A 12960-nucleotide genomic window follows, 5' to 3' on the forward strand; every position below is an offset into this window, starting at 1 on the left:
AGGTGACATTGGAGGCGCTGCACTCATATGCCGAGTTACCTGCGATGACTTAGCCATAGTTGGGGATGTAGCAATGTAGCATCATCAAAGAGCTGATGGCGGCCAGGAGGGCTCCGGTTGACCCTGGGTGATTCAACAGGGAACGTAGCAGGTGGCTGCGGTGGAGTGGTGTCAGAGTTGATGGTGGGATGTTGCGGTGGCATTGGACTAGTAATGGATGGGCCACAAGCCTCCTTGTGACTGGCCGGGGTTGTGGTGTGCACAATGCATGGGTGTGGGATGTTCTGCCGAACCATTGGTCTCTGCACTCCAATATCACACTATCGTCAATCTTGGTAGGGGTGTTAGCACAGGAATGTACTTTCGCAGGAATTTCCTATTGCGCAGAGTAACCCTTGCTGAAACGTCAACTCTTACCACATATTGATCAAACTGGCGAACCTCGATGATGATGCCGGTTTTGTCCCATTTGAGGGGGTGTGGCCCGGTCTGATTGTGGATGCGAACACAGTCGCCGACAACAAGGGGCAAGAGTCTCTTGGGTTGTTCAGACCAGCGCTCAGCGTCTCTCATGTGGCAGTTGCGAAGTGCTTCCTCCCGAGCCGCCAGAGTCCCACGCCAGGTGTTATGAGGTTTGTATCTGCCAGGTGGTATTGCGATGAAGTCTCGAATTGGGCGGCCAAAAATGCACATCGCTGGAGAGAGTTTTGTGTCTCTGTCTGGAGTATTTCTATACTGGAGCAGTGCACGTTGGAATGCATCGGTATCAAGGCCTCCATTAGGGCTAGTGTTGTCCATGAGAAGACGCTTCACAGTCTCGACACCAACTTCAGCACGGCAGTTGCTATGTGGATAAGCTACTGAGGAGAGTCGATGATGTACACCCCAGTCCTTGAGGAATTGACGTGTAGCCACAGCTGTGAATTCAGGACCACCATCGGAAGCTAATTCATCAGGGATAACAAATGTGACAAAGGTACGTCTTAGGCAAGCGATGAGTCCACCTGCACCACGTGAGGCTCTCTCAACTTCCTTCAAGCAGCCATCAATCATCTGGACTGGTCTCCCATCTCTACCACCTCTGACATCAACTCATCCTGGGAATTCTTCCAAAGTAAATTGCTCTCTCTCATGCACAGATTTATCCCATCTCGTCTTCAGTTGTCATACCCTTCCTCCCGTCCATGGTACACGGAATCTTGTGGTGAGGCTGTTGCCCAGAAACAACTTGCCTTCGTCTCCTGGAAAGCAAATCCAACGGAAGGAAATCTCATTTCCTTTCACAAAGCCCGAAACAAGTGTGTGTCCACCCTCAGGAGAGCCAGGAAACAATATCTCTCCATTCTCAAGACCGAACTCTCTTATCTGTCTCCCTCTTCCAAATCCTGGTGGCGTCTGGTCAAATCCGTTTCTGGTGTTTGTTCCCCCTCCATCCCCTCCCTTACCTCAAACGGCTACACAGCTGACTCCGCACGTGAAAAAGCTGAATGCCTCAACTCTGTGTTTGCCTCTAAATCTTGTGTCCCAAACCCATCCCTCTCTGTACCCACCATACCCAGTCGTACCCTGCTGCTCCTGGACTCCGTGTCCTTTCCTCCTGACAAGGTGGAAAAGTTTCTGTCAACCCTCGACTCTGATTCTGCAACTGGACCCGACGGCATCAGCCCACGGGTCCTAAAATCCTGCTCTGCTGCTCTATCTCACCCTCTCTCTGTTCTCTTCACCCTCTCTTTTGCTCAAGGTCAACTGCCATCTGCTTGGAAAAATCAGCCAACATCACCGCTTTGCACAAAAAAGGTGCAAAAACAGATCCTAGCAACTACAGACCAATCAGCCTTCTCCCAATTATCAGCAAAGTCATGGAATCCAAAATTGCTTCGGATATGAAATCTTTCCTCTTCTCCAATGGCTTGATCTCTGATCATCAATTTGGTTTCAGACCAGGTCACTCTACTCTGGACATGCTGCTTCTGCTGTCGCAACAATGGATGGAGGTCCTCAATGCCAAACAGGAAATTAGAGCTGTCTCCCTCGACATATCACGTGCCTTCGACACGGTCTGGCACCCCGCTCTGCTCACCAAACTCTCCTCCTTTGGTATCCATGGAAATCTCCACGCATGGCTGGCGGACTTCCTCTCTAGTCGTCGTCAACGTGTGGCCCTGAATGGGTTTCTCTCATCTCCTCTTCCTGTTCAGGCTGGAGTTCCCCAAGGCAGTGTTCTGGGCCCCGTGCTTTTTCTGGTCTTCATCAATGATCTCTCTGACTCTCTCGAAAATCCTCTCTATCTCTTTGCTGATGACTCCACTCTCTGCCGCTCCATTCCTCTTCCCTCAGATCGGCAGTCTGCTGCCTCCTCACTCTCTGAAGACCTGGACAAAATCACAGACTGGTCAAACAAGTGGAACATGTCTTTCAATCCTGACAAATCTCACACTCTTACTATGTCTCTCCGAAAAGATCGACTGGACAACCCTCCCATCTACTTTCTCAACAATCCTCTCCAAGAAGTTCTGTCGCTCAAGATTTTGGGTCTCACTATCTGCCATGATCTTTCTTGGGAAAACCACATTTCCAAGCTGGCCTCCAAAGCCAGTCGCCGACTGGGCATCCTCCGTCGTGCGAAGTCCTTCCTCGGCACACCTGAGCTCCTCACCACATACAAGGCTTTCATCCGCAGCTCAATGGAATACTGTTCTCCCCTATGGGCCGGTGCTCCTGCCTCACACCTAGCTCGGCTTCACGCTGTTGAAACCAAAGCTTTCAGAATTATTGGAATCTCCCGCGATGAAGCCATCTCTGAGGGCCTTTCACTCACTCACCGCAGGCAGGTAGGTGGTCTTTCTGTCTTCTACCGACTCCTCTCCGGCCTTGCACCCCCAGCTCTCTCTGTGCTCTGTCCCCCAAATATTCCTACAGGTCGCACAAGATCTGCCAGCAACCCTCTGATGGTTAAACTGCCGAAATCTCGGCTCTCTGCTCACCTTCACTCTTTCATTCCTCTTTTCTCCCGCCTCTGGAACAAACTCCCTCACTCCCTTCAATCCCACTCCTCCCTCCAGGTCTTTAAAACAGCTGTTCACCACCATCTCTTATCTTCCCCCATCCAAAACCTTGATCTTTTCTACCCCCGCTAATTCAGCCCAGATCCACCTTGTTTGAAATTCCAACTTCTTTCCTGGAAGTCCTGGCAGTGTCCATATGTTTTATACCTCTCCCACCGCCCCCTTCCCACGCCCCCCCCCCCAAAGCCCTCGCCCTCTCTCAGATCTCTCGATGTCTCCATGTCTCTCGGTCCCTGCTCTCAAATGTTGTGTTTGTGTCCTTCCCCCTCTCTCCCCATCTTGTCTACCGCTCCCTCTGTTATATGTTTTATGTGTCGGTTTGTCTTTCTGTGTGATTAATGTTCGCTCTTTCACGAGCCTCGATCTTGTATACAAAAAAAAAAAAAAAAAAAAAAAAAAAAACTATCGGCCAGTTAGAATACCGGTCGACCACTACCAAGTAGTTGCATCCTTTGTAGTGAAAGTAGTCGGCACACATGCATTGGAATGGATAATCTGGAGGTGTCAGAGGAGTGGGTGGTGCACTTGGATTGAAGGGCGCAATCCGATTACAATGGGAACACCCAGCACGAAGGGCCACAAAAACGCAAAAACGGTTAAATGATTAAGAATCCTCTACAGTGAGGATTCTAAAAAGAGACCTTGGAACAAAACTATGAGAATGAAGTTTCACAATCTGGTTTATGAATAATGATTCTTTATCGAAAAAAGGAGGTGGACATTTTGAGTTCTGGGAGAACTTTCTTCCACCTCCTAAAACTTGCATATGAAGATAACAACCAACGGGAAAACACACAACCTTGTGTTGTGCATAGACCCAAAACCCTGACACATGATAAACAATATAATTGCGCATTGAAGCGCGGTCTTACGCGCGCTGCTTGTAAGCAAGGAGGAAGCGGAAAACGCGGTAAGTTGTAAGAGTCTTTATTCAAGAGCTCCACTGTAACACGGGAGCGTCCGGGCTGCGCGCCCGGTGTATATCCCGCGGCCACGCCTACCCCTCGGGCGTGGCCGCCGCCCACTTGGTGCGCGGAATGATGCCCTCGTGCCAGTGAGCTTTCGTGTCCGCCACACGCGCCCCCCCAGAATTCCCGCGCACCTGGAGGGCCAGTTTGCGGGGCAAACGGATGACCCGGCCGAAGCGCCCTCTGGCGACTGGCGGCGTCCGGGGTGCAGGGATGCCACCTGGGATGCCTCCGGCTGCACCCGGGATGGGTGCAGGCTCGGGGGGCGGCGTGCCGGCGGGGCCGGGTGGTGCCGGGGGTCCGCCCACCGGGGGGTGGCCCCGACGCGGGGGCCGAGCCACCGGCGGTGGGTGGTCCATGTTGAGGTGGGCCGGCTTGAGGCGGTCTATGGAGACACGGTCAGGAGTGCCGCCGATGTCCAAGGTGAAATGTTTCACCACGGTCTCCAGCACGCGGAAAGGCCCGTCGTACGGGGGCCGCAGTGGTGTCCGGTGGGTGTCGTGCCGGATGAAGACGTACTCCGCGGTGCGAAGCTCTGGGGCGACGTACGTAGGTGGGTGCCCGTGGTGTGCCGTGGGCACCGGGGCGAACCTCTGGGCGGTCTCCTGCAGCGCGGAGCGCTCCTGCGTTGGACGTTGGGGGCAGAGTGCCGTCGACCATGGTGCCGTGGAGTTGGGGAGGCGCCCGGCACCCGCAGTGGTTGCCCGAAGACCAACTCCGCCGCGGATGCGCGCAGGTCGTCCTTGGGAGCCGTCCGGAGGCCCAGCAGCACCCAGGGGAGCCTGTCGACCCAGCCGCCATCACGGAGGGTCGCCCGGAGCACGGCCTTCAACGAGCGGTGGAACCGCTCGCACAGGCCGTTAGCCTGGGGGTGGTAGGCCGTGGTGCGATGCAGCTGGACCCCGAGCCCCCGCGCGACCGCCCCCCAGAGCTCCGAGGTGAACTGGAGGCCGCGGTCGGACGAGATGTCCGAGGGGGCGCCGAACCGGGCGACCCAGGTGGCGATGAACACCTGCGCGACGTCCGCCGCCGTCGTTGACGCCAAAGGCACGGCCTCCGGCCACCGGGTGGTGCAGTCCATCATGGGCAGGACATGGGTGAAACCCCGCGAGGGGGGCAGAGGTCCCACCAGGTCCACGTGAACGTGGTCAAACCGATGTTCCGGCACCGCAAACGGGGCCAATGAGGCCTGGGTGTGTCGGTGCACCTTCGCGCGCTGGCACGCGAGGCACGTCCTGGCCCAGGCGCGGACGGCCTTCCGGAGGCCATGCCAGACAAACTTGTCGGCGATCAACCTCTGGGAGGGCCTCGTGCCCGGGTGGGACAGGCCGTGGATGGCGTCGAAAATCTGGCGCTGCCAGCCCGCGGGCACAATGGGGCGAGGCCGCCCGAGGGAGACATCGCACCAGAGGGCCGTGCCCGCGCCGTTGAATGGCACCTCGGAGATGCGGAGGCCCGTAACGGCGGTCTGCAAGGCCTGGACGTCGGGGTCGGCGACCTGGTCCGCCGCCATCCGGGCATAGTCGATGCCGAGGTGGACCGCATGGGCAACGGACCGGGAAAGAATCCGCCACCGGGTTGTCCTTCCCCACGGCGTGCCGGATGTCCGTCGTGTATTCGGACACGGCCGAGAGGTGACGCTGCTGCCGGGCCGACCACGGCTCGGCGACCTTGCCCATCGCGAACACCAGTGGCTTGTGGTCGACGAAGGCCGTGAACGCACGGCCCTCGAGCAGATGGCGGAAGTGCCTGACCGCCAGGTGGAGCCCGAGCAACTCGCGGTCGAAGGCACTGTACCGGCGTTCGGGCGGGCGAAGCTGCCGGCTGAAGAACGCCAGCGGTTGCCAAGCTCCACGCACCCATTGCTCGTGCACCACGCCCACCGCGTAGTCCGAGGCGTCGGTGGTGAGGGCGATCGGTGCATCGGGCGCTGGGTGCGCGAGCATGGTGGCGTTAGCCAAGGCGAGCTTCGCGCCCACGAACGCCGCATCCATCTGCTCGGTCCAGGTGACGTCACCTTTGCCCGGCTTCCCTCGGAGGGCCTCGTGCAGGGGGCGCAGGAGCTGGGCGATGCGGGGCAGGAACCGATGGTAAAAGTTTACCATGCCCAGGAACTCCTGGAGCCCCCTGATCGTGCGGGGGCACGGAAACCCCTTCACCGCCTCCACCTTGGCCGGTAGGGGGACGGCCCCGTGCCTGGTGATGCGGTGCCCCAAAAAGTCGATTTCAGTGACACCGAACCGGCACTTGGCGGGGTTCACGATCAGGCCGTGCTGGCCCAGGCGTTCGGAGAGCGTGCAGAGATGGTGGAGGTGCTCTTCGCGGGACGCGCTTGCGACGAGGATATCATCCAGATAGACGTAGACAAAATCCAAGTCGCGCAAGACGCTGTCCATGAGGCGCTGGAACGCCTGAGCCGCATTCTTCAAACTGAAGGGCATCCGAAGAAATTCGAAAAGACCGAACGGCGTGATGACAGCCGTCTTCGGGATGTCCTCCGGCCTGACGGGGACCTGGTGGTAACCGCGTATGAGGTCCACCTTCGAGAAGAAGGACATATTCGCCAAGCGGGCGGAAAAGTCCTGAATATGGGGGATGGGGGTAGCGGTCGGGGGTGGTGGCATCGTTGAGATGGCGGTAGTCCCCGCACGGTCGCCATCCCCCGCCGGGCTTGGGCACGATGTGGAGCGGCGACGCCCAAGCACTCTCGGAGCACCGCACGATGCCGAGCCGCTCCAGCGTAGCAAACTCGGCTATAGCAACCGCGAGCTTCATCGGCTCGAGGCGGCGTGCCCGGGTGTATACCTGTGGCCCGGCGGTGGGGATGTGATGTTCCACCCCGTGCTTGACGGTCCCCGCCGAGAAGGTGGGCTTCGTGAGGGCCGGGAAACGGGCGAGGAGGCGGGTGAATTCGTCCGCTGCCGGAAGCGTGCAGATGAACCTGGCCGGAACCGAACCGCTCAGCAAGCCGCTCGGCGAGCCGCTCGATGAGCCGCTCCGTGAGCTGCTCAACGAGGCGGGCAGCGCGCAAGCGAGCGAGCTGAACGTCTCAGCCTGGACAAGCCTTCTGTGCTTTACGTCCACCAAGAGGCCATTGGCACAAAGGAAGTCTGCGCCAAGCAGTGCCATAGGCACGTCGGCAGTCACGACGACCATCGGAAAACCTGCCCTCCGAACCGCACAGAAAGGCAGCGTTTTCCATATGTGCGAATGGGCGTACCGTTGGCAGCAAGCAGAGCGGGACGCCGGCTCGCTTGTCGGACGTACCGGCGGGAACGACACTCACCTGCGCTCCCGTGTCGCACAGGTAACGGCGCCCGGATAAGGTGTCCGTTATGTACAGGAGGCTGTTTAATCGGCCGGCGCTCAGTGCCACTACCGAGGGCCGGCCCGGGCGTTTCCCGACCTGCCGAATGAGCACGGCGGGCGACATTGCCGGGCCTCGTGGCCGAACCTAGCGTGGAAATGGCACCAGGTTTGCGGCGAAGCCGGAGGCCGCGGTTTCCGCGGTGGTGGTTGGCGGGGCGTGGCGGCCGCCACGAGGCGCCCCTCGGAGTAGGGGTGGGCACCCGCAGGAGGTTCAGTGGCTACGCAGTGCATCGCGTAGTAGGGGTGGGCACCCGCAGCAGTTTCGGGCTCGGGAGCCGCTACGGCCGCACCGAAACTCGCCTGCGTGTCCAAAGCCGCGTAGAACTTGTCGGCCTCGGCCGCAAGCGCTCGGGGTTCCGTTGTCGCAGAACCGGCCAACGCGAGGCGTACTCGTGCCGGCAGCTGGCGTCGAAATAACGCCCGGAATAGAGCGTTCAGGGTTTCGTCGCCCATGAGCGACAGCATATTCTCCATTCGGACCGACGGTCGCGTGTCACCGAGCTCAGGGAGGTCCAAGAGGCGATCGGCCCGTGCGTCCACCGTGAGGCCGAACGTGGCGAGGAGGAGACGCTTGATCGCCTCGTACCTGTTGTCGGCCGGTGGGTTCCTCAGGACCGACACGACGCGGGCGGCCGTGCCGGCCCCGAGGGAGGCGACCACGTGGCAGTAGCGTGTCTCGTCCGCCGTGATGCCTCGAAGCCTGAACTGGGCTTCGGCCTGCAGGAACCAGATCTCCGCCTGAGCTTCCCAGAACTCGGGGAGCTTTATCGCTACCGCATTGGTTGCCATGGCTGTGGCGGGTTCGGGTGGTCAGTGACGGCTGACCAGAACGTCGGAGTCACCAATGAAGCACGGTCTTACGCGTGCTGCTTGTAAGCAAGGAGGAAGCGGACAACGCGGTAAGTTGTAAGAGTCTTTATTCAAGAGCTCCACTGTAACACTGGAGCGTTCTGGGCTGCGCACCCGGTGTATATCCCGTGGCCACGCCTACCCCTTGGGCGTGGCCACCACCCACTTGGTGCGCGGAATGATGCCCTCGCGCCAGTGAGCTTTCGTGTCCACCACAGTATAACCCTTTGTCATCTGTCTGAAAGAAAGCTGTTAATTGATCTTGAAAGCCAAGGTATGACATTGTAGCGGTTCCCGCTGAATGTACACAATCGCCTTGCACCTGCCAGGACGCGGCCAGGGTGCGATCGCCATGCCGGGCTCGTCCGGACGGGCCCAGACGCGCCTCTCCTGGGCATGCCCGGACTCGCTGTTCCCGGGCACGCCCGAACCTCCCGGGCACGCCCGGTCTCGTCTTTCCCGGGCATGCCCGCTCTCGCCTTTCCAGGGCTCGCCCAGAGCGCCCGGGCACGCCCAGCCTCGACTTGCCAGGCCGCGTCCAGGACGCCGGGGCATGTCCAGACTCGCCTTTCCAGGGCTCGCCCAGAGCGTCTGGGCATGCCCGCTCTCGCCTTTCCAGGGCTCGCCCAGAGCGCTCGGGCACGCCCAGCCTCGACTTGCCAGGCCGCGTCCAGGACGCCCGGGCATGTCCAGACTCGCCTTTCCAGGACTCGCCCTTGACACCCGGGCATGCCCGGTCTCGGTTTTCCCGGGCAAACGCCCCGGCATAAATGTGTATATATATTGCTGCCCGATAAACGGGCTTGTCAGAATACCTGAGCTGTTTTGTTTCAATAAAGCAACTCGGACGAATTCCGTCTTTGGTCGCGTCAATTCTTTCGACTCGCGTTGGAGCGCAGCTCCTTCAACATCTAATTTTCGTAACTTGCCAATTAATATTGTTACGACTCGTACGGGGTCCGTAGGAGTCCAGAGATTGGTTCAACAAAGATTTATTCGACTTCGCAAACATTTTAAACGGCATTCGCTTTCACAGCTCACAGCCTCATCCAAGTTACTCCCAGAAACCAGAGACAAATGACGTGCCAGCCCGATCCTCATCATCTTCTTCTTCCTTTGTCTATTCTTCTTCTTCTTCAATACTGCAGAGCCTCATTCAAGTTACTCCCACAAACCAGGAAAACATACACTGCCAACCCGCCTTATTCGGCTTCTTCTTCTTCATTCAATATTCATGTATACATTTCAATATTATATGGGTGGGTTAATGATTAATGGTACTGCAAGCACTGGAGAAGTCGATAGAACAGGGATGTGTTGAGTTACCAGGCAGCTTGCTAGCGCTTGTCAAGCAAGCCGTTCCTTATCAGCGGTTTTGAATGGAGTGCTTGGCTTGCTGGAGACTTGGCAAACGCTCTACTGTACAAGGAATTGGAAACTGAACATACACCTGAGACCTTGATCTTACAAAACACTTGGGAGTACAGTATCTAAAATCGAAATGAGGGTATAACCCTTGTCGGTATAGTTGGTGATACGTACTCAAGCTTCCCTATCGATGTTTGTATTGAGATATTTTAACCAAGTTCTTCTACCATTGTGTTCGATTTGTGTCGAATGTGCAAAGTTTTCCAATCCGTGTGTTTGGTGTTCTCATCTTCTCACTGACTTTAAAGACCGAACACGGAAGTGGGGAAAATGCGTGACCACTCCGACCAATGTGCAGCCTGCAGGTTGATGCGGTGTATGGTGAACGTCATGTTCGGCATCGCGTCTCGAAAATGGTTCAATTTCATTGTGTCGATAACATTGTGGCAGCATTTTGTAAGTATGATACTTTTACTTGTAAGTATGAAAATTCATATCAAGTTATTTATTTAAATGTATGATTACAACAATGCAATTCCCGTGCATGTAACATCGATTCAATTCCTTCCAGACAGCAAAATCAAAATGCCATATGTGGTATGGTATTCAATCAGCATTCCTATCTACGGTCTCAGTAGTAACAAGACCAACACTCGGGAGCGCAAACCTCACCAGGATGAACAGTTTGTTTTGTTTCCTACCGATAGGGCGGGTCCGGATCCAGACTTGAACCAAAATGTAATCGGCTTGTTCTTGTCTCCGAACCAACTAATCTACCAGGTTTGGTCCGAATCCGTCCATAACTTTTTGAGATTTCTTTCTATACTGTATATCGCTTTGGCCCTATCTCTCAGTGGTGAAGAATCGCTCAAAAAGTCTCATATCCGGATTCGGATCTTCACCAAAATCTAATCGATTCGTCCTTGTCACACACCATAAACATGACCCTAAGCATGACCCTAAATATGAACCGAAGCATGACCCTAAACATGACCCGAAGCATCACCCCAAGCATGACCCTAAACATGACCCAAAGCATGACCCTAAACATGAACTTAAGCATCACCCTAAGCATGACCCTAAACATGAACCTAAGCATCACCTTAAGCATGACCCTAAACATCACCCCAAGCATGACCCTAAACATGACCTGAAGCATGACCCTAAACATGAACCTAAGCATCACCATAAACATGACCCTAAGCATCACCCTAAGCATCACCCTAAACATGACCCGAAGCATCACCCCAAGCATGACCCAAAGCCTGACCCTAAACATGAACCGAAACATCACCCGAAGCATGACCCTAAACATGAACCTAAGCATCACCTTAAGCATGACCCTAAACATGACCCGAAGCATCACCCAAAGCATTACCCCAAGCATGACCCTAAACATGACCCGAAACATGAACCTAAGCAACACCTTGAGCAACACCTTAAGCATGATCCTAAACATGACCCGAAGCATCACCCCAAGCATGACCCTAAACATGACCTGAAGCATGACCATAAACATGACCCTAAGCATCACCCGAAGCATGAACCTACACATGAACCCAAGCATGACCCTAAACATCACCGTAAACATGACCCTAAGCATGAACCTAAGCATGACCCGAAACATGACCCGAAGCATCACCCCAAGCATGACCCTAAACATGAACCTAAGCATCACCCTAAGCATGACCCTAAACATGACCTGAAGGATCACCCCAAACATGACCCTAAACATGACCTGAAGCAAGATTCTAAGCAAGACCCCATGCATGACCCTAAACATGAACCTAAGCATCACCCTAAGCATGACCCTAAGCATTACCCTAAGCATGACCCTAAGCATGATCCTAAACATGAACCTAAACATGACCATAAACATCACCCTCAACCGATCTGTTCACGTCACCCTCATCCGATCTGTTCACATCACCCTCATCCGATCTGTTCACGTCAACCTCATCCGATCTGTTCACATCACCCTCATCCGATCTGTTCACATCACCCTCATCCGATCTGTTCACATCACCCTCATCCGATCTGTTCACATCACCCTCATCCGATCTGTTCACATCACCCTCATCCGATCTGTTCACATCATCCTCATCCGATCTGTTCACATCACCCTCATCTGATCTGTTTACATCACCCTCATCCTCTGTACACGGGATACACAAGATGGACGAAGGATACAATAACGTTTAGGAAAGAAAACGGAATTTGCAGGAGGTGGATTTGGGGTATATTAATGAGGATAGAAAACATCAAGGTTTTTGATGGGGAAAGATTTCGAAGATCTGGAGGAAGGAGAGGGATTGAAGGGAGTGGGGGAGTTTGTTCCAGAGGCGGGAGAAAAGAGGAAAGAAGGAGTGAAGGTGAGAGAGAGTCTTGATTTTGGTAGTTTCACCAGAAGAGGGTTGCTGGCAGATCTTGTGTGTCCTGCAGAAATATTTGGGGGACGGAGCCCAGAGAGAGCAGGGGGAGGAAGGCCGGATAGGAGTCTGTAGAAGACAGAAAGAACACCTACCTGCCTGCGGTGAGTGAGTGAAAGGCCCTCAGAATCAGCTTCATCACGGGAGATTCCAATAATTCTAAATGCTTTGGTTTATACAGCGTGAAGCTGAGCTAGGTGTGAGGCAGGAGCACCAGCCCAGACGGGAGAGCAGCATTCCAACAAGTTATGGATGAAAGCTTTGTGTGTGGTGAGGAGCTCAGAAGTGCCAAGAAAGGACTTTGCACGACGGGGGATGCCCAGTTGGCGACTTTGGAGGCCAGCTTGGAAATGTGGTTTTCCCTGGAAAGATAATTGCAGATAGTGAGACCCAAAAGCTTGAGTGACAGAACTTCTTGGAGAGGATTGTTGAGAAAGTAAATGGGAGCGTTTTCCAGACAGTCTTTTTGGAGAGACATAGTGAGAGCATGAGATTTGTCAGGATTGAAAGACATGCTCCACTTGTTTGACCAGTCTGTGATGTTATCCACGTCTGCAGAGAGTGAAGAGGCTGCAGCCTCCCGATCGGAGGGTTGAGATATGGAGCTGCAAAGGGTGGAGTCATCCGCAAAGAGATAGAGGATTTTGCATGGAGTCGGAGAGATCATTTATGAAGACCAGAAAAAGCACAGGGCTCAGAACACTCACTGCCTTGAGGAACTCCAGCCTGAACAGAAAGGGGAGATGAGAGAATTCCATTTCGAGCCACAGATTGACTACGACAGGAAAGGAAGTCCACGAGCCATGCGTGGAGGTTTCCATCGATACCATAAGAGGAGAGTTTGGGGAGCAGAGCGGGTGCCCGACCGTATCGAAGGCACGTGATATGTCAAGGGAAACAGCTCGGATTAAA

The 12960-nt window shown here is 55.1% G+C and overlaps 1 protein-coding gene across 2 annotated transcripts in view; it reads left to right on the plus strand.

Moving 5' to 3' along the window:
* The first annotated feature begins 9917 nt into the window (after positions 1-9917).
* The window catches only part of LOC137433753 (beta-galactosidase), a 119834-nt gene continuing 116791 nt past the window's right edge, over positions 9918-12960 (plus strand). The window contains exon 1 of one of the 2 annotated variants that reach the window (XM_068126031.2): positions 9918-10075. In XM_068126031.2, the coding sequence (XP_067982132.2) occupies positions 9950-10075 (126 nt within the window). In that variant the 5' untranslated portion in view covers positions 9918-9949. The remainder of the gene's footprint in view (positions 10076-12960) is intronic. The other variant, XM_068126029.2, reaches the window with a different exon arrangement.

The sequence above is a fragment of the Myxine glutinosa genome, chromosome 10 (assembly GCF_964187855.1).
Source record: "Myxine glutinosa chromosome 10, kmMyxGlut1.1, whole genome shotgun sequence".
Lineage (NCBI taxonomy): Eukaryota > Metazoa > Chordata > Myxini > Myxiniformes > Myxinidae > Myxine > Myxine glutinosa.